Source organism: Cavia porcellus, unplaced genomic scaffold (assembly GCF_034190915.1).
Source record: "Cavia porcellus strain 051 isolate PalLab524CR breed Dunkin Hartley unplaced genomic scaffold, mCavPor4.1 scaffold_3, whole genome shotgun sequence".
Lineage (NCBI taxonomy): Eukaryota > Metazoa > Chordata > Mammalia > Rodentia > Caviidae > Cavia > Cavia porcellus.
In genome coordinates, this window is record NW_026947486.1 from 92,414,214 (window position 1) to 92,435,376 (window position 21,163).

The 21,163-nt window shown below is 47.6% G+C and overlaps 1 protein-coding gene across 1 annotated transcript; it reads left to right on the top strand.

Moving 5' to 3' along the window:
- Positions 1–6,963: 6,963 nt before the first annotated feature.
- On the top strand, positions 6,964–21,118 carry Sash3 (SAM and SH3 domain containing 3). The gene is made up of 8 exons (XM_003462237.5): positions 6,964–7,223; positions 14,686–14,781; positions 15,152–15,298; positions 17,157–17,298; positions 18,399–18,547; positions 18,686–18,895; positions 19,025–19,175; positions 19,709–21,118. The coding sequence occupies exons 1-8, from the start codon at positions 7,167–7,169 to the stop codon at positions 19,897–19,899; spliced, it is 1,143 nt and encodes a 380-aa protein (XP_003462285.1). The 5' UTR covers positions 6,964–7,166; the 3' UTR covers positions 19,900–21,118.
- Positions 21,119–21,163: the final 45 nt, after the last annotated feature.

Here is a 21,163-nt window from a genome sequence, read left to right on the forward strand (position 1 = left end):
CTGGGTACCTCCTCAAATCAATATGAACATGCTTGATACTAGAAAAATAAATATGAAAGATGCAGTAATAACTATTTCCCTCCCCACAAGGCTCGTCACAGCTGGGAGTGGGAGGTGCTCCCCAACCCAGGCCCAGCCAGTCCTTGATGTGAGGCCAGCCGGTCTCTTCACTTCCTTGTTTCTTTGTGAAACAGGAACTTAGCAAGCAGCTCAAGTTGGGTAGGATGGGTGGTTGAGAAAGCCCTAGTGAGCCATGGCAAGGCCATAAGGCTGAAAAGTTTGTTTCCCTCCTAGAGGGCCCCAAGCAGCTTTAGGCTTGCCTGCTTGTCACACTTCCTGTGCTCTAGAATACTTTGGACTGAGGGATCTTGCTCTTGACAAGGTAGGAACACACTGGATATGGGCCACAGGGTCATGGAACCGAGACTCAGATGGGGCCCAGGAGACTCATAGAAGCATGCGCCAAGGGAATGCCTCTGAGAGAAGATGGCAGCTCCCAGTGGTGACTTCTTGGCTTTGGCAAGAGGAGAGACTCTGGGTGTGAGCCTGGAGTGATTTGATGTGGAGTCACCCACCAGGTAACCATTTTCTGTGAGCCAGACACTGCAACTGGGAGTATTTCCTCTATGTGTGTCATCTGACCAGTAACACACATTCTCTCTCTCTCTCTCTCTCTCTCTCTCTCTCTCTCTCTCTCTCACACACACACACACACACACACACACACACACACACACACATACACACACACACACACAAATGCACACAAGGTCCACATTATCTCTGTTACCCCTTTATAAAGGTTAAACACAGGTGATGTCATTTGGCCAAGGCCATGTAGCCAACAGTGATCCTTGGACACTTTGGATCCAGTTCCACCACTTCCCTTTCTGGGAGGCATTCTTCCATTCCTCTCTCTTCCCTAAGACCCTAGACAACTGTGTCCATGGGGCCAGGGGCCTACTGGTAAGACGCTAGTATTCTGGTAATCTTGGGAAAGAGTCCTAGGCAGAGCAACCCATCCTAGGCTATTCCCCCATAGAAAGACTCTCCAGTGAGTCGTGAGCATATTTGGATCCAAGCACCCAAGTCCAGCATCCTCTTCTAAGGATAATTGCCACAGCTACCTGCAGGGTTTTTTTTGTTGTTGTTGTTGTTTTTAAACCATGAGTCCAGAGCTCTGGAGATGACTATCTGTCCCTCCAGGGGACTCCCTGAGTTCTCAGACTGAAAGCTCTGTGTATGGAGTCATCGTGGCTCAGGAATGGAAACTAGAGCCTCTGTCCCTTGTCTTCATTGATCTTCTCTGTCCATCTTCTTCCCTGCAAGTTTGTCCTGTCCACCCTCCCTGTCTAAGTTGGCCACCATGGAATTTGATAATTGGCTGGGCTGCAAAGGTGGGCTTCATCTGAGTATTTTCAGGAAACTGTGTGGTCCCTGCTGGGCTACTTCTGGAAGCAGAATAATTGCTACTCATCACTAGGGTTGAACCAGTACCATCTGAATATCCTTGGAATAAACCCAGACTTTCAGGTATCCATTCCTCATTGTTCCCTAGCCACATAGACACATCTCCATCCTCTACGTGACAGCTGTTGCAATTCAACTTACTTCAAAATCCCCTACCCAACTCTGTAGGCTAAATATGACAGGTGTTTAGTACCTCACATTTTGACAAGGGCCTCCTTGTATATCAGCTCTGACTCCCGCAGCCACTGTGCCTATGATGTGACTTCCAGCTGCTGTCCTAATCCTGTTCATTCCCATTGGATCTGACACAAAGTGGGCCTGTGATACCTCGTATGACACCCAAAAGAGCCTAGGACACCAAGAAAAGGCTGTGAACAGGCCACCAATTCTCATACCTCCCTGTTCAGGAACTCTGTATAAGAGGCACTTTAGCCCCATGGCCAAAAGCACTGATCCTAGATCAAGGCCTGATCTGCATTTAGAGTTCACCTCCTGCTGTTTACTAGCCCTTATGATTTAAACTAAAATGTTTCCCAAACATCTCATGCGTTCAGCGGTGGGACTTTCAGAAGGCAATTAAATTTTGAGGGTTCTAATATCATTGATACTAATCCAACAATGAGATTATAATTTTTATCAATTCATTTTTATTAGTATAGGTGTTATGGCTTTCATCTAGGTATTCCTCCCTGCAAAGCCTTATGTGGTCACAGATGGGCTTTTCAGAGGTGGCTGGATCTAGAGTGTGTAACTCTGGGACTAAGTGTGTGATGCTGGGATCAGGGAACTATGATTACTAAATCAGTGCACTGATTGGTTTGGAATAGTTCTGGGTATAGATAATGGGAAGACCCTTCCTGGGTGTGAGTGCTACCTAACCATAGGGCATGTAGTCTGGATAGAATATAAGGGGCAGAAAAAGGGCTACTCTGGTGGTCTTGCTGCTTCCTCGCTACTTTGCTGGCTTCTGCCCACCATGAACTGTTTCTCCTCTGTGATGCTCATCTGCCATATCACCTTGCCTTGGACCCAGCCAACTATGAACTGAACTCTCTACAAACTGTGAGTTACAATAAAATCTTTCTTCCTTTAACTTTGGGTGTTGGGTAGTCTGTCTCAGCAGTGAGAAAAAGTAACTAAGACAACAGGTCTGCTGTACATAATGTTTACACTTCTTGTGCAGAGTTGGTATATGTTCATAACACATATTAATTCCTTTATTTATTCCCTTTCCTTCACCCTCTTGCTCGTCCTTCCATCTCTTGATCCCTTTACCATTTGAAAAAGATCTGACTACCAACTTCCTATTATCTTTTAGTTTTGTCTCTTATAATTCAGGTTTCTCATATAAAAGAAACCATACGATATTTAACCTTGTGTGTCTGATTTATTTCATTTAACAATATTGTCTCAACATGCATCCATCTTCCTACAAATGACTCATTTATCCTTCTTTATGGTCTAGTACTCCATTGTGTGTAAATACCACATTTACCCTATCCATTCATCTGTTAATGTATATATAAGGCACTTCCAAGATTTAGCTATTATGAATTGTGCTGCTAAAAACATGGCCATGCATATATCACTGTCATATGATGTCTTTAATTCTTTCAGAAAGATACCTAGAGGGGGAATATAGTAGTTGGATCAAATGAAATTTCTAGTTTTAGTTTTTGGGGGCTTGCTGTTGCTGTTGTTGTTGTTTTGAGGAATTTCCATACTTATTTCCACAGTAGTTGTATTAGTTTATATTTTCATTGACAATATAGAAAGGTTCTTTTTTCTCTAAAACCTCACCAGCATTTGTTATTATTTGATTTCTTAGTGGCCATTCTTTCCAGGGTAGGAAGAAATATCAGTGTTTTAGTTTGCATTTCTCTAATGGCCATTGAAGTTGAGCATTTCTTCATGCATTTATTGGCCACCTGTCCTTCTTCTGTGATGAGACTATTGGGAAGTGATGAAAATAGGAGGTGGGGGAAAGGCATAAGGTTACAAACTTGAGAGCTATCCCTTGGCCTTGGCTCCTTCCTCTCTAGTTCTTTCCTTACTTTCTCTGCATCTTGGATGCTACCAGTTGAACAGATTTCCTCTGCTTCACCCTCCCACCATGATGTTTCTGCCTCACCTCAGGTCCACAGCAATGGATCTGGTCAACCACGAAATGAAATTTCTGAAACTGTGAGCCGAAATAAACCTTTCCTCTTTTAAGTTGATTTATGTCAAGCATTTGGCCATAGCAATGAAAAACTGAGTAACACAGTAGCTGTGCAGTCTTTGGCAGTTTGCTTAACCCCTGTGTACCTTGGTTTCTTCCCTGGAAAATGAAGATAACAGCAGCTGACTTAGTGGGTTGTTATAAAGTGTGCCACCAGCCTAGCTGTTTTTCAGCTGCAATGTGGATGGAGGACGAGGGGAGTAAGAATCTTTCAGGAAGTTTTCCCAAACATAGGTATCCCTCAGTATCCAAACTATTACTATCTCAAGGCAAGGTGTGTGTTTATTCAGGGAGTGAGGAAAGGATGCTTTCGGGTGTATCTGGATCACACTTGTCCCAAATGTCCTACCCACAACCATCTAGCAAATCTCTTGGTGGCACGCTAATGGGGACTGCTATCATGATCTTGCTATTCCCCCCTGCATCCACCCTCCCAAAGTTTAGACTCATCTTGCTATCAGTGGGAAACACACACAAATGGACACATGCACACACACTGCAATATTTCTGTTAACTCAAGGTTCCCCTACGTGGCATCTATGCCTCTAGGCACATCTTTACCATACTTATCCCACTTTCAACTATTTCAGAGGATTGTGGCAGGATTAAAAGGCATTTATAAGATGTCTAATGTAGTGTTTGGCAAAGCACATGCATTAGGCGAAGGTCAGCTCCCTCATACAATAGATTTTGAAAGCTATTTTACACCCCTTCAAAGTGCCTAGCACAAAGCTGAGCTTTGCCTGCCAGCACATTATGAAGTTGAAGGTGGCCCTATTAACTGAACTACTGACCACTACAAATCACTTCTTTGGCCTTTAACTGAAGGTTCTGTGTGCCAGGAATGGAACCCATAAAATGTAAGCGCAGTGCTAGAGGACGGGGGCGGGGGGGGCGCTATTAAACAAGTGTTAAGGGCCCATTAGCTTGTGCTGGGGCTTGACCAGCTGGGACTCCAGCCAGGGTCATCTGTTGGAAGGAAAAGGCTGGGAGAAGCCAAAACCGCATGGAGGACACCCTGGACCCGCAAAGCTCCAACTGAGAACCAGAGGATAATGATCTGGAAAGGAAAAAGAAGGATGGGGCTGAAAATCCCGGACATGTCACATCTCTGTATTTCGCTCCTAGGTGCCCTCAACTGCCCTCTGGCTGCCTTTTCCCAGGCCTCGGTGGCCCAGCGCCCTGGTTTGCTAGCAGCTGCCTGTGAAGCCTCTGCGGTTACCCTGTGAGCTCAGCTCTGCTGGGGCGGAGCAAACAGGAAGCGGGCACATCCTGCGCGCCTGTTTGGAGACAGGCTGCCTCTGCGCAGGCCCAGAAGGTTCTGAGAACTGCTGCCTCCCTTGGGGCTTCAGGCTGTTAAAGAGCCTGGTACAGGTCCTTGACTGCCTACTTTCTCACACCTGATCACCCCGTCCCTAATGGCACCCTGAGTTTGTTCCCTACAAGGCTGCCAGGCTCCTCCACATGCATGCCTGCCATAAAGCCTTAGTTACCGAGCTCTTGTCCTTAGCGGCCTGAAGGGGACTTCGGGGATGGAAAAGGCAAGCCAGTGGAGAAAGATCTATGGTGCATTCTTTTCATGAGTCTCTGAGGTCCACTGAGTAGGCCAGAAATATGGGTTCAATTTAGGGGAGAAAGACTTTGTTTCCCCTGCGTTCACACCAACCAATGGATGATGGGGATGCGGGGCAGAGTTGGGAGGAGGAAGTCACAAGCCCATCTTGGGAACATGGGCGGGCCCTTTGAGATTTCGCAAGTGCCACATTTAAAAGCTTTTTAAAAGGTGCAGGTGTTATTTATGATCTCCCAAGAAGTCAGAGATTAAAGATGATCTCTGTCACTTTGGAGGCAGGTCTTGAATCAGGTAGGAAGATGTTCCTCTAGTAGATTCATTGAAGGGGAATATTTGGCTTCATGTTACTCCATGAATTTATTTCCCTTAATTGTCTTCTATATTTGAACAAAGTCTTCTTTGAATGTTAGGAAAAAATCTGTTATCTTTTATGGTAGCAATTCCCCTTCTGGACATTATCTTTTTTTTCTTTTGTACCAGGGATCAAACTCACGACCTCACACTTGCAGGCACTTAAGCGGCTGAGCTAAATTCCTGGCCCCTGGACATTCATCCTGAGAAGGAAATTGTGGATGTGGATGAGTATTACCTAAAGGACACTCAATGAGTACTTATATATACTAAAAAACAGAACCAACTGAAGTTCATCAGTGGGAGCTTGGTGAAATAATCACACAACAGGATATTCAGCAGCCATTTACAATTCCCATAGTTGAAAAATATTTAGGAGCATGAGGAAATCTTAATGGCTTCCATGTGGAAAAGCAGATACTAACACACTTTGTAAAGTATGACTTTTTTCATTTTTAAAAATTTAAAAGCAGCTCTTTTGAAGTATATAATCGACCTTCATAAGCTGCACATTTTAAAGTTTATGATTTGGTAAGATTTAACGTACCTAGACAGCCATGAAGGCAGCCCCACAATCAAAATAGGGAATATATTAATCATCTCAAAAGATATCATGAACCCTTGGTAATATCCTTTTCATCTCCCCGAACCTATGATCTGCCTTCAGTGCAGTTGGATTTTAGTAAGATAAAGAAAAGATTGTTGACCGAGAGGTAGACAATGCTTAAAACAGATGACAGTCATCATAACTGGTATGATAGATAATTATGGAGAACTTTTTGATTTTTTGTGTGTTCATTTGTATTTGCTAAATAGTATATGATAAATACTGATTGCTTTTGTAGTAAAAATGAGTCATTGAGGTTATTAAAATATCTTCCACAGATAATTCCAAAAGTGAGTACAGTGCATGAGCATTTGATAAACGTGTTGAATAGAACATTTGCCGGTGGTGGTGGCTTTGATGGCTATCAATAGGAGCAATGGTGGCAGTGGCAATGGCCATAGAGGTGGTAACTGTGGGATGATAATGGTGGTAATGGCAGTGATGACTCCGGAGATACAAGTTGACCAGAAGCATCGACCCAACTGGCAGAGAGACAGTCTCCCTTCTGGTTTCTGGGTTCTGACCAGTGAATACAGGGCTTGGGTAGGCCACATAATGTCAAGTTGATTGCCACCTCAGAGGAGATGGAGCAGAAGGCGATGACTGACTGGAGACAGAAGTACAGGGACTTTTCTCTGATTGTTCAACCAAGAGGTGCCTGCCTCAGAATCTCTGGAGACTGAAGCTGGGACTTCCTTCCTCCCTAGGGGCCACAGGGGCTGCGATTACTGTAAGAGCAGGTCACGTGTCAGGGCTTCCTGTATGCTGTTGCTGCCGGGTGTCCATGGCCCGCACCCCCAAGCTGCCACTGCAGCAGTCAGAGTGGCAGCCAGAGGCTTGGTCCATGCTGTGCCCTCCGGACAGTGCTGGTGAGGCTGAGCAAAGGGCCTCCACATTTCGACACCCAGGAGAGCAGGGAAAGAGTCTCACGGGAGTAAACGACCATGTTGCGCCGCAAGCCCTCCAATGCCAGTGAGAAGGAGCCCACTCAGAAGAAAAAGGTGAGGGGCATCTTTGGGAAACTCACTTTTTCTTTCCTTCCTTTGGAAACTCACTTCTCCCTTCCGTCCTCTGCTCTCTCTATCCATCCCCTCCAAGACTCCTAGAAGCGGGAGGAGCCAAAGGCCATATGTTGAGCCTGTAAGTTAGGGCTATTTTCCCAGAGGGCAATGGTACAGGACTCTTAGAGTACCAGGAGGGTAAAAGAAAAATTTAAATCTCTGAAGTAACTGAGCTATGGGATAGACGCTTAGAGGTCTGGAGTTATAGAATTCAACCCTACTGTGATGTGATAAAGAACTAAAATTAGGGGCCAGAATCCTAAACTAGACTTCAAGAACTACAAAATACAATGCTCAGCTTGGACGCTTAGACTTAATTCTCTCTTTCCTGCATTGGTCCTGCCACCACTTCTGCTGGTGTGTAGCCTCTCTGAATTCAGCCATCTCACTCAAAGATCCCCGCTGGGCCACCCAGCCAAGATGCTTCCAGGGCCTCCACCCTTTGGCCAGCACCCAGATCCTGCCCACTGGACTCAGCTTTGTTGCAGCTGTCCAGGCCACTGTGATAGGGTCTAAAGTGAGGTCCAGACTCAGGAAAAGGGTCCCCCAAACTGCACTGAGATGCAGGTAGCGGTACAGCTTCTTCCCAGTTGGGGAGAAAATATTTGTGAGAAACGAAAAATGAAGCTGGGAAATGGCGAGTAGGAGTGAGAGCCAAGGAGGAATAATTCAATGGGGAAAAGTTCAGAAACCAGGAAGGGAAGTAGCTGAGGTGTTCATCCTTCAGGGCTTGGGCCAGTCTGGAAGATTCCTTGAAGGCTTTTGCCAGATCTAGGTTTTTCTGGTTGGATCTGAAGATTTAATTGCATTATAAGATTCTCTCATCAACCAACAAGCACATTGTTCACATCCAGTGAGACCGTAGTTCCATTCCCAAGCAGAAGGCCTGAGCTAGGTCCCCAAGGCCTGGGCCCAGACCCATATCTGAGGCCTCCAGGGCCTCACTGTGCCTTACCACTTTTCCCTGGAGCTCAGCCCAGGAGTACTATGGGAGAGTCCCCTTGTCAGAAAAACAACTCCCAGGCAAACACTGAGACAGCTGAGAGACTTAGACTCAGGGCACTGGGGTGTGTATCCTGCCCCATCTCTCGGGTCCTAGATGGCTGCCACTTCCGGTTGTACTCTCCCCTCCCAGCTGCTTCTTTAAGGTTGCAGTGGTGGTGAGCAGGGGAGGGAGGAGATTCATGAATCTTCACACAAGCCCTGTCATCCTCCTCCAAACCTTGCATGGTGTTAGGCCCAGCAGACTTACCATTGGCTGTCGCTCCTTGATGAGTGGGGCCATTTCCTCTTGCTCTCTGGCTCATGGGGGTGGGAAACAGAGACTTCTTTTTAGACACTGCTAGGCCCCAAACCACAGGGGAGCTGAGCTGGAGGAAAGAGTCTGAGAAAGAGCTGACACTTTGATAGTGAGATCCTGCATCACCTCAGATGAAGGTGCTCAGGGCCACACAGAAACCAGAAATTCTCTTCTTTTCCCTCAGCTTCAAATATCCAGATTCTGCTTTTGGCAGGTGGCCCTCTAAAAATTTTCCCAGAGCTCTTCCAGGAAAAACAAGACCCATGTGGCAGTGTATAGTCCATATCCTTCAAAGAACAGTAGTTAGGCAAAGTCCACTGTACCCTTGCCAGAGCCTGTCTCAGCCTCCTGAGCCAAGATGAACTTGCCTACATATCCTAAACCCCATCCTGGGAAAATTCTATTAGAAAAGCCAGTCTTTCAGAAGAGAAACACAGAAAGTGAAGGCTGTGACCCAGCACCATCATGGTTTGCACAGTGAGGAAACATGAAGACAAAAGGGCAAGGAAGGTCTCAGTCTCTCTTCTCTCCTCTTCTCTCTCTCTCTCTCTCTCTCTCTCTCTCTCTCTCTCTCTCTCTCCTCACCCTCCTGCCCTTGCTTCTGCTGTGAGGTCTGCCAGATGGAGTTGAAATTATGCTACACTCTAGCTGTACCTTGGACAGTTCATTGATGTCCTTTGGGGCTCAGTTTCCTTATCTCTGAAAAGAGAGATAACTTCTAATCTGGCCACTCTGGAAGATTATACAGATCACCTGGAACGATGGTTGTGAGAGTACTCTGTCATATGTGTGCACATGTCCATGAGCGATGCATGCTTAGGCAGGGACAAAAGTTGCACAGTGCAAAGAAAAATAAGTCCTGAAGTGGAAGACACAAGACTTAATAGCACTAAAAGCCATCACTGAGAAAGAGCTCATCAGGTGCCAAACACTGTGCCGTGCACTTTACCTATCATCTCTTAGCTCACTAACTCCTCACAACAAACTTGTGAGGTGGGAACAAATATTGTCTTTAGCCCTGTTTTATACTCAGACTCACAGAAATGAAGAAACTTGCCAAAGGCCACACAGCTAGGAAGCTGAAGAACAGAGATCTAAGCCAAGATTTGTCTGATTCCAGAGTCTTAACCCCTTTTCTCTCCACTCACTGGTCCCCGCAACTGATCTCAAAAACACCGGAAGAGTATAACAAGAATAAGTGACTCAGCCCACCAGCAGAAGAGCTCTGCAGGGCAGGCCCAGATAGCTGTAGAATGAGTGACCTTCCAGCCAGCAGAACAGAAGAGGAAGCAAAGCCTCCAGGATGGTAGAGGCAGGACACAGCATCAACTATGGATCATGAAGGACTGGGTAGGCCCTGGAGAGTGAAGATATGTCCCTTAGTTGATCTTAAGTGACTTTCACTCCCTTCAGATTCTCACTCTGCACTGGCTTTGATCTGATTCCACTCAAAGGCCAGTCCCTCAAGATTTGCTTCCTTCTCCACCACACTCCCATTTTCCACACACCTTCAATCTCCCACCAGGGGAAATGGAGAGGAATTAGCCTTCAGTTAGAGTGCTTGCTCGCTCCCTCCTCCCAGTCTCTTCCTGCTCCAATCCCTAGCCTCAGTTCGAGACTCCTCCTTGCTACAGCATAACTGTAACCTACCCTCATCAGTACAGTACTGCATACCTTCAGTACAGGGTGGGCAAGCATGTTTAATCTGAACATCCAGAATCTGAAATGCTCCAAAATGTAAAACCTTTATGCATGGTGATATGATGGCACAAGTCGAAAATTCCACACCTGGCCTCATGTGATGTACAGGCCACAGTCAAAATGTAGATGCACTCACAGTGTTGTATAAGGTTACCTTCAGGCTATGGATAAGGTACATATGAAACAGAAATGAACTCTGTTCAGACTTGGGTCCCATCCCTGGTGTATCTTATATGCATGTGCAACTATTCCAAAATTCCAAAAACTCAAAATCTGACACATTTTTTGGTCTCAAGTGTTTCAGATAAAGGATGTTCAACCTACAGCTCCTTGCTAACTACAAAATAATGCCCAAGCTCCTTGGCATGACTGGCAAGGGCCTGTCATGGTTTGTTGTGCTGCATCTCCCACCATAGCCACCAGCATAGCCACTGCTTCATCCCCTCACTTGTCACATGCCTGCCTCTAACTTGCTCAAACCCTTCCCAGCCCCACCTGGAGAAAGTCTGTCTCCCTGCTGGCCCAGCTCAAATGTGCCTTTCCCACAAAGCCTTCCAGAGTGCTTCATCTCCGCGTTCCCACCTACTCTCTTGGTGGCTCCATCCAGACTCCATCTGCATTAGTACTGCACTGAATCCACTTCTGTTTTGGGTGGAGGTACCTGCACGAGCCCTGAGATGGCATAAGCATAACCACATGCACAGGCTTCTAGAGCCACAGAGCCAGATTTGAGCACCTGCTCTTCTTTTCCCACTGTGAGCTGCAGGACCCTGCCTAGAGCACTTCATTTCTCTGCATCTCCTGTTCTCTCTCTCTGTGAGATGTGGATATAACCTGGGGCAGGTAAAGTTCAAGCAAATCGGCACACACGAAGTGCCTGACAGGGGAGAGGGGGCAGGCACATGGGGGGTGTTCGGGCTTTGATTGCAGAATCTCCTTACACACGTGCACACACACACACCAGGACATGAGAAGCAAGGGTGCTCCGTGTGTGGTGGGTGCACTTGAAGGCGTTAAGAGGGTGGTGCAGGAGACACCTAGGGAAGCCAAGGCTGCTAGGGAAGCAGGGAAGAAGATGCAGCTGGCACAGGAGGGGAAGATTTCTGCCAAAGTGTTGTGTTTTAAATTGGAATCAAAAAACCTTTTGGCCAGGCATACTAACACAGGTTTGTAATCCCAGTTACTCAGGAAGCTGAGATGGGAAAATGGAAAGTTTAAGCCCAGCCTGGGCAACTTAGTGACTTACCCCGTTCCTTGAGTTTCAAAAAAAGAAACAAAAAACAGTGTACCCCACAATGAGCTTCTATAGAATGAAATCCTCATTCAGGCAGCATCCAGCTCAAGAAACAAAACATTTCCAGAAGTCCAGAAGCTTCTCTGGACTTCCCTTTCCCCAAGGGTAACCACTTTCCTGACTTCCAACAGCATAAATGAGTTTTTATTATGTGTGGAAATTTCTGGAGGCAGAACCATGCCACTTACATTCTTGGGGCCTCTTGCTCAACAGTACATCCATATCGTGAGGAGAGTTTGTACTGTTTCTTGCCATGTATTGTTTCTTGTATGACTGCCACAATCAATTTTGTCATTCTACAGTTGATGAGTATTTGGGTTGTTTTTGGTTAAATTGGAATTTGAAGGTGAGAAACCATGGTGGACAGAGAGAGAGTAGAACAGCCCAGATGGAGAAATGTCCAGAGTAAGCGTGCAGGTGGGTCTTACGAAAGGCTGAGCATTAACCTGCATCTGGTGATGGATTGCTGGGTCAGGCAATGTTTTAAGCACTCTGTGTATTTACTCATTTCATCCTCACCATAGCCCAGTGAGGTAGATGCTTTGGGCTCCATTTTACTGAAGAGAAAATAGAAGTGCAGAGAAGTTAAGTAACTTATCTAAGCTTTACACAGCTACACAGTAGCAGAATCCACCACAGGCAACCTTGTCATCTGATGGCACATGAAGCTTAGATTCACAAAGTTTAAATGCGTTACCTAAGGTCTCAGCCCAAACTTGAACTCAGCAATGCCTGATACCAGAAATGTAGCCTTTTCCATGAGGCCTACAGGCTCTCCTGAGACTTGAAAAAGTGGCTGACAACGTGTGTGACACTAACTTGCCTGCATGCATGACTGCCAAAAAGCTCTGGCCACAAAGGAAGGCCAGGCAGAAACTCAACTGGGTCAAAAGTTTCAACTTATTCCTGGGTAGAGATCACCCCAGGGTCACCAAAAGGTAACAGGGGTATTGGGACTGTTCCTAAAGTTGGAAGAGGGTCTGGGTGGGCTGTCATCCTCAGTCACCCAAAGAATATGTGTTCTTTCCATCTCCCTGGAGAAGCAGTCAGCTTGACTCGAGGACCAGCACCACCTCCGTGGTCCTTTTCAATTGCCTTCTGTTTGGGCTAAAGCTGGGACTGAAAGGCCTTCATACCAGACCCTAGAAGCCCAAAGCCCTTCCTCCCAGTCCCCAGACTACAGATTAATGACAGGAAAAGGTCTAGGGAAAGAGCTGCAATTAGAGGGCAGTCAAACTATGAGTTTATCCTTCCCTAACAAAGCCTGCTTCTGGCCCCATGCCTGCCTCCTGCTCACTTTCCAATCTTACCAGTCCCTGGGGCTTCAGGGGCAACTTGGCCTCCTGGTCTACAGAGCAGGCTAGGAGGTGGCAGAAGGAAGGCCACAATAGGACCCATCAGCCTATAAATAGCACCACAGCCTGCACTTGGGCCCAGGCCAGCTCAGTGCCCACCCTATCTCTGTTCCCTCTTTTCCATGTAATTAGAGGAGGAAGTTATCCAGGCAGCTGCATCCTACCATACAAGAGGAGGAAATAAATGGAAGGTGGAGGATAGAGGGGAAAGAAAGGGCCACAAGAAGGAAAGAATAATGGGAGGGGAAAAGTGAGGAAGGAGGATGGAAAAGATGCATGGGAATCACAGCGGTCAGCCCACGGTCATACTTGCCTCTGAATACCCACTCACAGTCCCCTTTCTAGGTTCCCTAAATAGCATAGAGGAAACTTTCCAACCTAGGCTGTTGGCCACCCCAGTCATGTGGCCCTGGTGATGCTGGTCACTGCTTGGCTTGACCACTGACCTAGTTTCTGGTCAACTACCTCTAGGAATGTGTGGCTCCTGACCCCTGATTACTGACTTGACTTTGACCAAGACCCAGCAAAAGTATTAGACTGTTGCACTACTGTCCCCAAGGGATGGGACCAATTCTGCGTGTGTTGGGGGACAGTAATACTGCCCCTGACCTGGGGGTTAGCCACTGGACCTCGCCCTTTGAGTAGAAAAGAGGATGTGAAACCTTCAGCTTTGTGTGGGTATGGGGCTTTGGTTCCTCCAAGCTCTTATCTTGGTGTCTGCAGTCTATCCCGCTCAATCTGTCTGGCCATCTGTGAACCCTGGTTCCTGTGTGTGTTTTCTGGTCTTGACTGTTTATCTTGATACAGGCTCTGCCTCAATTTCTTGCATCTAGAGGCTGCCTGCTTACCTGCCTTGCTCTAGTTTCTGGCTGTTATCTTACCATGTGCATGCACATACAGTTAAGAAATCTCATTTCCAATCATCTGTGCACAAATCTCTAAGTACCTTCTGTGAGTAAGCCTGTACTGTGGCTTTCTAAAAAGTAGAAAAGTAAGCCAGGTCTTACTGGCTTTGGATGAGATTGCCTTGATCTTCCTGAACACAAGTTTTCATCAGGCCGGAGGACCCGGTGTTTGCTCCTACCAAACTGTGACTGCAGAGCAATCTCGGAGCAGAACCAGATCATGCAGGCCAGAAGCATGGGGTTTGGGAGGGATTTGCCCTCAGTTAACTTCCGATGAAGTTCTTGCATCTGCTGAGGTGCAAATTTAGTCTGTCTCATTCAATCTTTCACTGTGGGTTTTTGTTTCATCTTTTTTTTTTTCTGTATTTTTTGAGACAGGGTCTCACCAAGCAGTTCAGGCTGGCCTCAAATTCACTTTGTAGACCAGGATGTTATTAAACTCCAGAAATCTTGCTGCCTCAGTCTCCCAAGTGCAGGCATGACAGGCATGTACTACCGCGCCTGGCTTCACTGTGTATTTTTGGGACCAAACTTCAAATCTTCAAATATTGGAGGAAATTTGTGCTTAGTTTAGGACTTCACTGAGGTCTAAGGCTTCTGAAATCAGAAGCATGGTCTGTGGCTAGGGACCAGGTGAAGAACAGGGTAAAATCACACAGCTTGAAGACATCTTGACGTTTCACCTCTTTAGCCCTGGGCCCTCGTGTGTGTGTGTGTGTGTGTGTGTGTGTGTGTGTGTGTGTGTGTACATGTACATACATAGGAGGGGCACATTGGGAGGAGAAAACAGATCACCCTCGTGCAGCTATTTTTGCACCACTGATTGCAACACAACTGTTTCTTCCAGCTCTCTCTTCAGCGCTCCAGCAGCTTCAAGGATTTTGCCAAATCCAAACCCAGCTCCCCCGTGGTGAGCGAAAAGGAATTTAATCTGGATGATAATGTGAGTTTCAGAACCTCCTGGGGGGATCTGGCTGCAGGCAGCAGTGGGGAGTAGGAGGGAGGGAGGAGGGAGAAGAGGAAATACTAGGATTGTTGGGGCAAGGTCTCCTTTAACAGAAGGCCTGGCTACCACATGCCAAAGTTCTGGGCCTCAAACACTCACGTGCATTCCTTTCAGTTACAAATTAAATAGCAAATTAATTACAAACTAATTGAGCTGAGGACAGGGCTGAGGCTGAGGAAGAAGATGAAGGGGTCCCAATTCTAACCCCCTTCCAGCCTTTGCCATGACCCAAAGGCCTGTTTTTACTCCAAGTCCTGGGTCCAAGCAAGGTCACTTGGGTCCCTGGACCTCCTCTTTTTTGCCACAGATTCCAGAAGATGACTCAAGTGTTCCCACCCCAGAGGATGCTGGGAAAAGTGGCAAAAAGCTGGGGAAGAAGTGGAGAGCAGTGATTTCCCGAACCATGAACAGGAAGATGGGCAAGATGATGGTGAAGGCCCTGTCAGAGGAGATGGTGAGGCCTGGAAATCTGCAGGGGCACTCTGGCAGGTGTAAGGGTGAGGATGATCACCTGAATGGCCAGTGCTCAGGCCTGAAAGTCCTATTCAGTTTAAGCAGAAAGGTCACACAGGAGAAAGCACACCATCAACCATGAGTATAACAAGGCTGAGGGTTAAGGAGACTGACTGGGAAAAGCAAAGTCTTTGAGGAGGGATGGAAATTTGGGCAACAGAAGCTTCCAATAAAAATAGGGTAGGGGGGTGCAGCTGAAGGGGAGGGATGAGATGGATTTGCCTGAGGCAAACCCATTCACCTCAGAGCTCTGCTTGGAGCTAGCCTCTGGGACTGGGAAGGCCTAATTATTGGAGGATACAGATAAAAACATACATACTCCTGCATTTATGGTGGGTTTTTTTGATAAACCAGTCATAAGTTGAAAATGCTGTAGGTGAAAAGTGCATTGACTATCCTAGCATTCTGGGAGGCTGAGGCATAAAGACCACAAAGTTCAAGATCAGCCCAATGACTTAGCAAAAACCTATCTCAAAAAAAAAAAAAAATTAGGAAGAGGTTTGGGATGTACCTCAGAGCTATAGCCCTGGGTTTAATCTCCAGTGTTATAATGAAAAATAAAAAGAAGAAAAGCAATGAATACTCCTAATTTACTGAACATCAGAGCCTATAGCAACACAGCCCTCTGTAGAGTGTTGGTTGCTTCTCCTCATGAACCTGGTGCTGACTAGGAGCTGTAGTTTACCCAGTACAGGAGAGGATCAGACCCCATGGTGCCAGTCTGGGAAAAGATCCAAATTCAAAACTGGAAGTGTGGTTTCTACTGAATGTGTATCAATTTCACACCATCGTACAGTCAAAAGATTCTAAGTTGAACCATAGTTAAGTTGAGAGACCACAGACAAAATTGAGAAGGCTGGCTTTAGCTCAAGAGGAAGGTGACAAGTAACCACAGTAGCTTAAGGCACAGAGTGAATCTGGTGTGCTTGTATCTCTTACAAAAGAAACCAATTCATGGTATGCTGGACTCAGCTTGTGAGAGCGGTTGGTTAAATTGACAGGAACTTTGCAAGCTGGTTGTTAAATCCAACCATTATTTTAAAAATTATATAAATATACAAATAAATTCTATTAAAAATAAGTGTGATCCCAGAAATCTTCAGAATTCATCACACCTGTTACTCCTATCAGTCATTGAAGACATTTGCATCTATAGTATCTGTGTAGTGGAAATAACTTAGCAATCTCCTCCTCTCACTTGTGTGGAGACATTGCAGTGGTAGCTTGATTTTGGCCATGGTGGGGAATAAATACAACACAAGAACAGGCAAATCCTTGAAGCTTTTATTCTTGAAGAGCCAGCTGATAGCATCTCCCTGAGACAGGGTGAGTTGGGCAGAGCTCTGGAGTCAGAATGAGGTGTTTGTGGGTTCCTGCAAGCCTTGGCAGGGTAATTCTTCATCTGCAAACTTAAGCCAATATATCACTTATCTCCAAGGATCACCCTGAGGATTAAGTGAAATGGTAGGCAAGCCTGGCACATAGGAGCACAGGCAAAAGTAGTTTGCTCTCAGCACCAATGTCTGCTTGACCGGGCTGTACCAGTGGCCCTCAGCCCAAGCTCAGCCACTATGGCCTTTCCTCTGTGTCCCTCAGCACTTGAGAATGATGAGGCATATTCACCTGGCACCCTGGTGAGCCTCGTTCCAGGAGAGAGGCAGGACAAAGACTGTCAATTAGGGCTCAGAGAGTGTCACTGAGCTTGTAGGTAGCACAGCTGAAGTTTGGGCCAAGCCCAGGCTCAATTCCATTGCTACCTTGGCGAGGCTGCTCAGGGCTTCTTGCCTGCCTCCCTACAGGGAGACACGCTGGAGGAGGGCTCAGCTTCTCCAACATCTCCAGATTGCAGCCTGGATAGCCCTGGCCCTGAGAAAATGGCCCTGGCCTTTGCTGATCAGGAAGAGCATTCACATCCAGTGCTCAGCCGCCAGGCATCAACGGGTGAGTAGAGTAGGTGGGAAGACACCTGCTGAATCTGGAGGGAAAGATGGGGTAGCCACATGCCAGTGGGCTGTTTGGGAGGGGGTGGTAAGAAAAATGTTTCCTGTCTGCCTGCTAGAAGCTTTCCCAGACCTCTTCACATTAAATCTTCCCAATAAGCTCATGGGATCCATACTATTACCTTCACTTCACTGATGTAGGAACTGAGGCATAGGGAGATAAGTGCCTAGATCTTGAACTCAGATTTGTCCTAGAGCAGCTTACACGTGCTGTCCCCAGGCCCTGGAGGGGACCACAGCAGAGGAAGATCCTCACTCTTAGACCAGCATGGCCCCACCCTGAGGGCAAGTAGAAACAGCCCCTTGGACCTCTGACATGGAAGACCAGGGTGGGATTATAGGTTCTCCACCTGTGAAGTCACCTTTTTGGACCCCAGACCTTCTTTGGTTGGCTGGGCTCCAGAGCACCATATGACATCTTGTAGAAGTCCAGGGACTACACAAGAGGTACCTTGCCTGGCGGGGCTTGGTTACCAGCCTGCAGCCCTAAAGAGGCACTGCTTTTCTAGTCCCTCCAAGTTTCTCACTCTGGCTCTACAGACACCTCACTGCCCCTCCCAAAGCCACTTAAAACATCGATCATCCTGCCACTCCCACGCAGGAAGAAAGAGCTCACCTGAGTTTGTGTGGGACATTGTAACCAAACACTGAATCTTATTAAGTGGAGAAAGTTAATGCAAGGTGTGGCTTGCTGGGGGCACTGATGTAAGAGGCCTCAAGCGGATCACCTAGCATGACCAGCCTTCAGTTTCCTCATCTGTTCATGGGATGGCTGGCCCATTTGGCACCCTCCCACCGCCACACAATTTGCCATTCTTTGGTCTGTGAACTGTCTGTCCTGTTAACTCTTCATTATCTTAAGTCTCAGAGGTGAAGCTGTCCTTCTCCAGTGTGGCTGAGGGGATGGGTCCAAAACACTTGGCCACCAAAGTTCAGCTTTCCTCTCCAGCGTGTACTCTTGGGACTTTTAGCAGGTCCCCCTGGAAGGCATCTGCTGGGCATTGGAACAAAGCTGTCTTCTCCCTGCCCAATTTCCTGCAGGTAGTGAGCTCTACAGCCCCAGCACAGGCTCTGGCAGCTTTGGGGAGGAATCATCTACTCCACTGTACATAGGACCCTTCTGTGGCCGAGCTAGGGTCCACACCGACTTCACTCCCAGCCCCTATGACCATGACTCGCTGAAACTGCAGGTAAGGTTTGCATCCAGGATCCTCCAGAGCCCGGCAGGCTGCAGCCATAGAGACTGGACTGAGCCAGAGTGAAACAGAATTAGCAGGGGCCAAATAACCCCCTGCTCTGCTCTCTTGTCCTCTCCTTTACCCCCACAGAAAGGAGATGTGATCCAGATCATTGAAAAGCCACCTGTGGGCACATGGCTGGGCCTGCTCAATGGCAAGCTGGGCTCTTTCAAATTCATCTACGTGGATGTGCTGCCTGAGGAGGCTGTGGGCCCTACCCGCCCCAGCCGCCGACAGAGCAAAGGCAAAAGGCCCAAGCCCAAGACTCTGCATGAGCTGCTGGAGCGCATTGGCCTGGAGGTTTGAGCTTGGACCTACATTTGTGTCTCGGATCAAGGGAGGCACACTTGCCCGAGATGGGGGTTGGGGAATGACAGCTATGGGGATAGACTGTAGGCAGGGGTGTCAGTGACTTGCCTCTACCTCCAGGAACACACATCTACCCTGCTTCTCAATGGCTACCAGACACTGGAAGACTTCAAAGAACTACGGGAAACACACCTCAATGAGCTGAACATCATGGACCCACAACACCGGGCCAAGCTGCTCACAGCTGCAGAGCTGCTGCTGGACTATGACAGTGAGTGGCCTTAGGAACAGTGGGATGGTCATACAGTCGGCATTCAAGAGAACAAATGATTGCCTTGCCCTGCCCTCTGACCACACTACTCTGGGGCATCTCTGCAGTAGGAAGGTACTCTTTGCACACTTGATTTTGAGTCTCAAAGAAAGTAGGTTGGGGTAAGGAGTTGTAGGGGTGATCAGACCCCACCTCATTTTGGATCAAAGGGGAGACTTAAGGCCTGAGAAGGTAGGCATTTATGTGAAGTCTCAAAGCTGTGTGATGCAGCCAGGGTTTAAGCCAGGTTGACAGGATTCAAGCTCAGTGCTGAAGTTTAAGCTCCTGGGCCACCTCGGAGTAGCCTGCAAACGTTCACCTGTTTCTAAACTGAAAGTGGTGAGAATAGTAGGTGGGGGTTGGTGGAAGTGTCAGAGGGACCAACTGCCTCCAGACTTCCCGGGCTCCTAACCCTACCCAGGTGTTACCCAGGGCTTCTGGCCCCTCAGTGTGGGACCAGTACTGTATTGTGCTTTCCTCCCCCGCCCTGGCAGCTGGCAGTGAGGAAGCTGAAGAGGGCGCTGAGAGTGGCCATGAGCCAGTGGTGCACACAGTGTCGGAACACAAGGTGGACATCCCACGTGACTCCGGATGCTTCGAGGGCTCAGAGAGCGGGCGTGATGAAGTGGAGCTGGCAGGCACTGAGGAGCAGCTGCAGGGCCTCTCTCTAGCTGGGGCACCTTGAGGTAGAGGCAGCACAGGCCAAGGTTGGGCCTGAGCTGCAGAGGCCACAGGAATGAAAAGCCTGGGCCCAGAGGACAGTGCCAAGCTTGGCCCTGTTTTCCCAGGGTCAGTTAGGGCCACAGGCCTGGCCAGAGCCCTATAGGCTCAGCTGGAGTGGACAAAGGCACATCCCTCCTCCAGACCCCTTTCTTTTCCAATGACTGACAGCACAGCCCTCCTGGCACCATCCACACCCCCAGGCCACAGCCATAGCAGATGGGGCATCAAGGGAAGAAAGCTGAGTGTACCCCACTTTCTTTTTAACTTTCTTAGGGGTTTGGCTACCCAATTACTATGAGACTTGAACCAAGTGCTTTCCCCTCTCTGGGCTTTGTACCTACCAGATATAATGGGTAGTTATTGAGGACTTCCTGGCCAACTCTGACACTGTATGATTTTTTTGTTCTGGTTTTTGGTCTTTTTTGGTGCCGGGGATGGAACTCATGACCGCCATTTGCTAAGCCACACTTACACCCCTGAGCTAAACTCCTGGCCAACACTGTATGATTTTAAACGTGTGCTCTCCTGCTACCTGTGGCCTGGGGCACCAGTGGGAAGTATTGAGGAGGCTGGAGGGGCCTCAGGCTTTCAAGTGAAATGGCTCTTCCTGCCTATCCATTTCACACCTTCCATGTGACTCAAGCTGAGATGCAACTTCCTCTAGTTTAAAACAATGCCTATACCTCAGACAATGTGCACCCTCTTCCGTCCCTGGCCCCCGCAAATTAGGCTTCCCACAAGACTAATAGCAGGTGGTCATACCTCGCTCTCAAGGACACAAATGCCTCAAATGCTAGTTGTAGGTCTAGGTCCAGACTTGGCCACACGTGCAGGCCCTCAAGCAAAGAAAGCACTAAGCTTGACATTGAGACGATCACTGGCCAACACAGCTTTGCTAATGTTTTGGTGTACCCTGAGCTCCAGAAACTGTGGAGGGTATCTGGTGATAAAGACCTCTCTTGACTCCAGTAGCCAATCTTTGCCATGAATCTCCCAGACAAACCCTTCCCTGGTATGGGACAAACAATTGTCCACTACCTCTAGGACTGCCTACTTCGTAGTCACACTTCTTGATCTGCTATCAGGAACTTGGGGAAAACTAGCTTTGCGGAAGGGGCTAGGTATAAATATGAAGGGGGGGGGAGACAAATCAGAAGAAATAAAATACAGGTAGAATGAAATCACTGTCTTCAGTTTTCTTTCCTGTGGAGTGAGGGTTGTGGGAA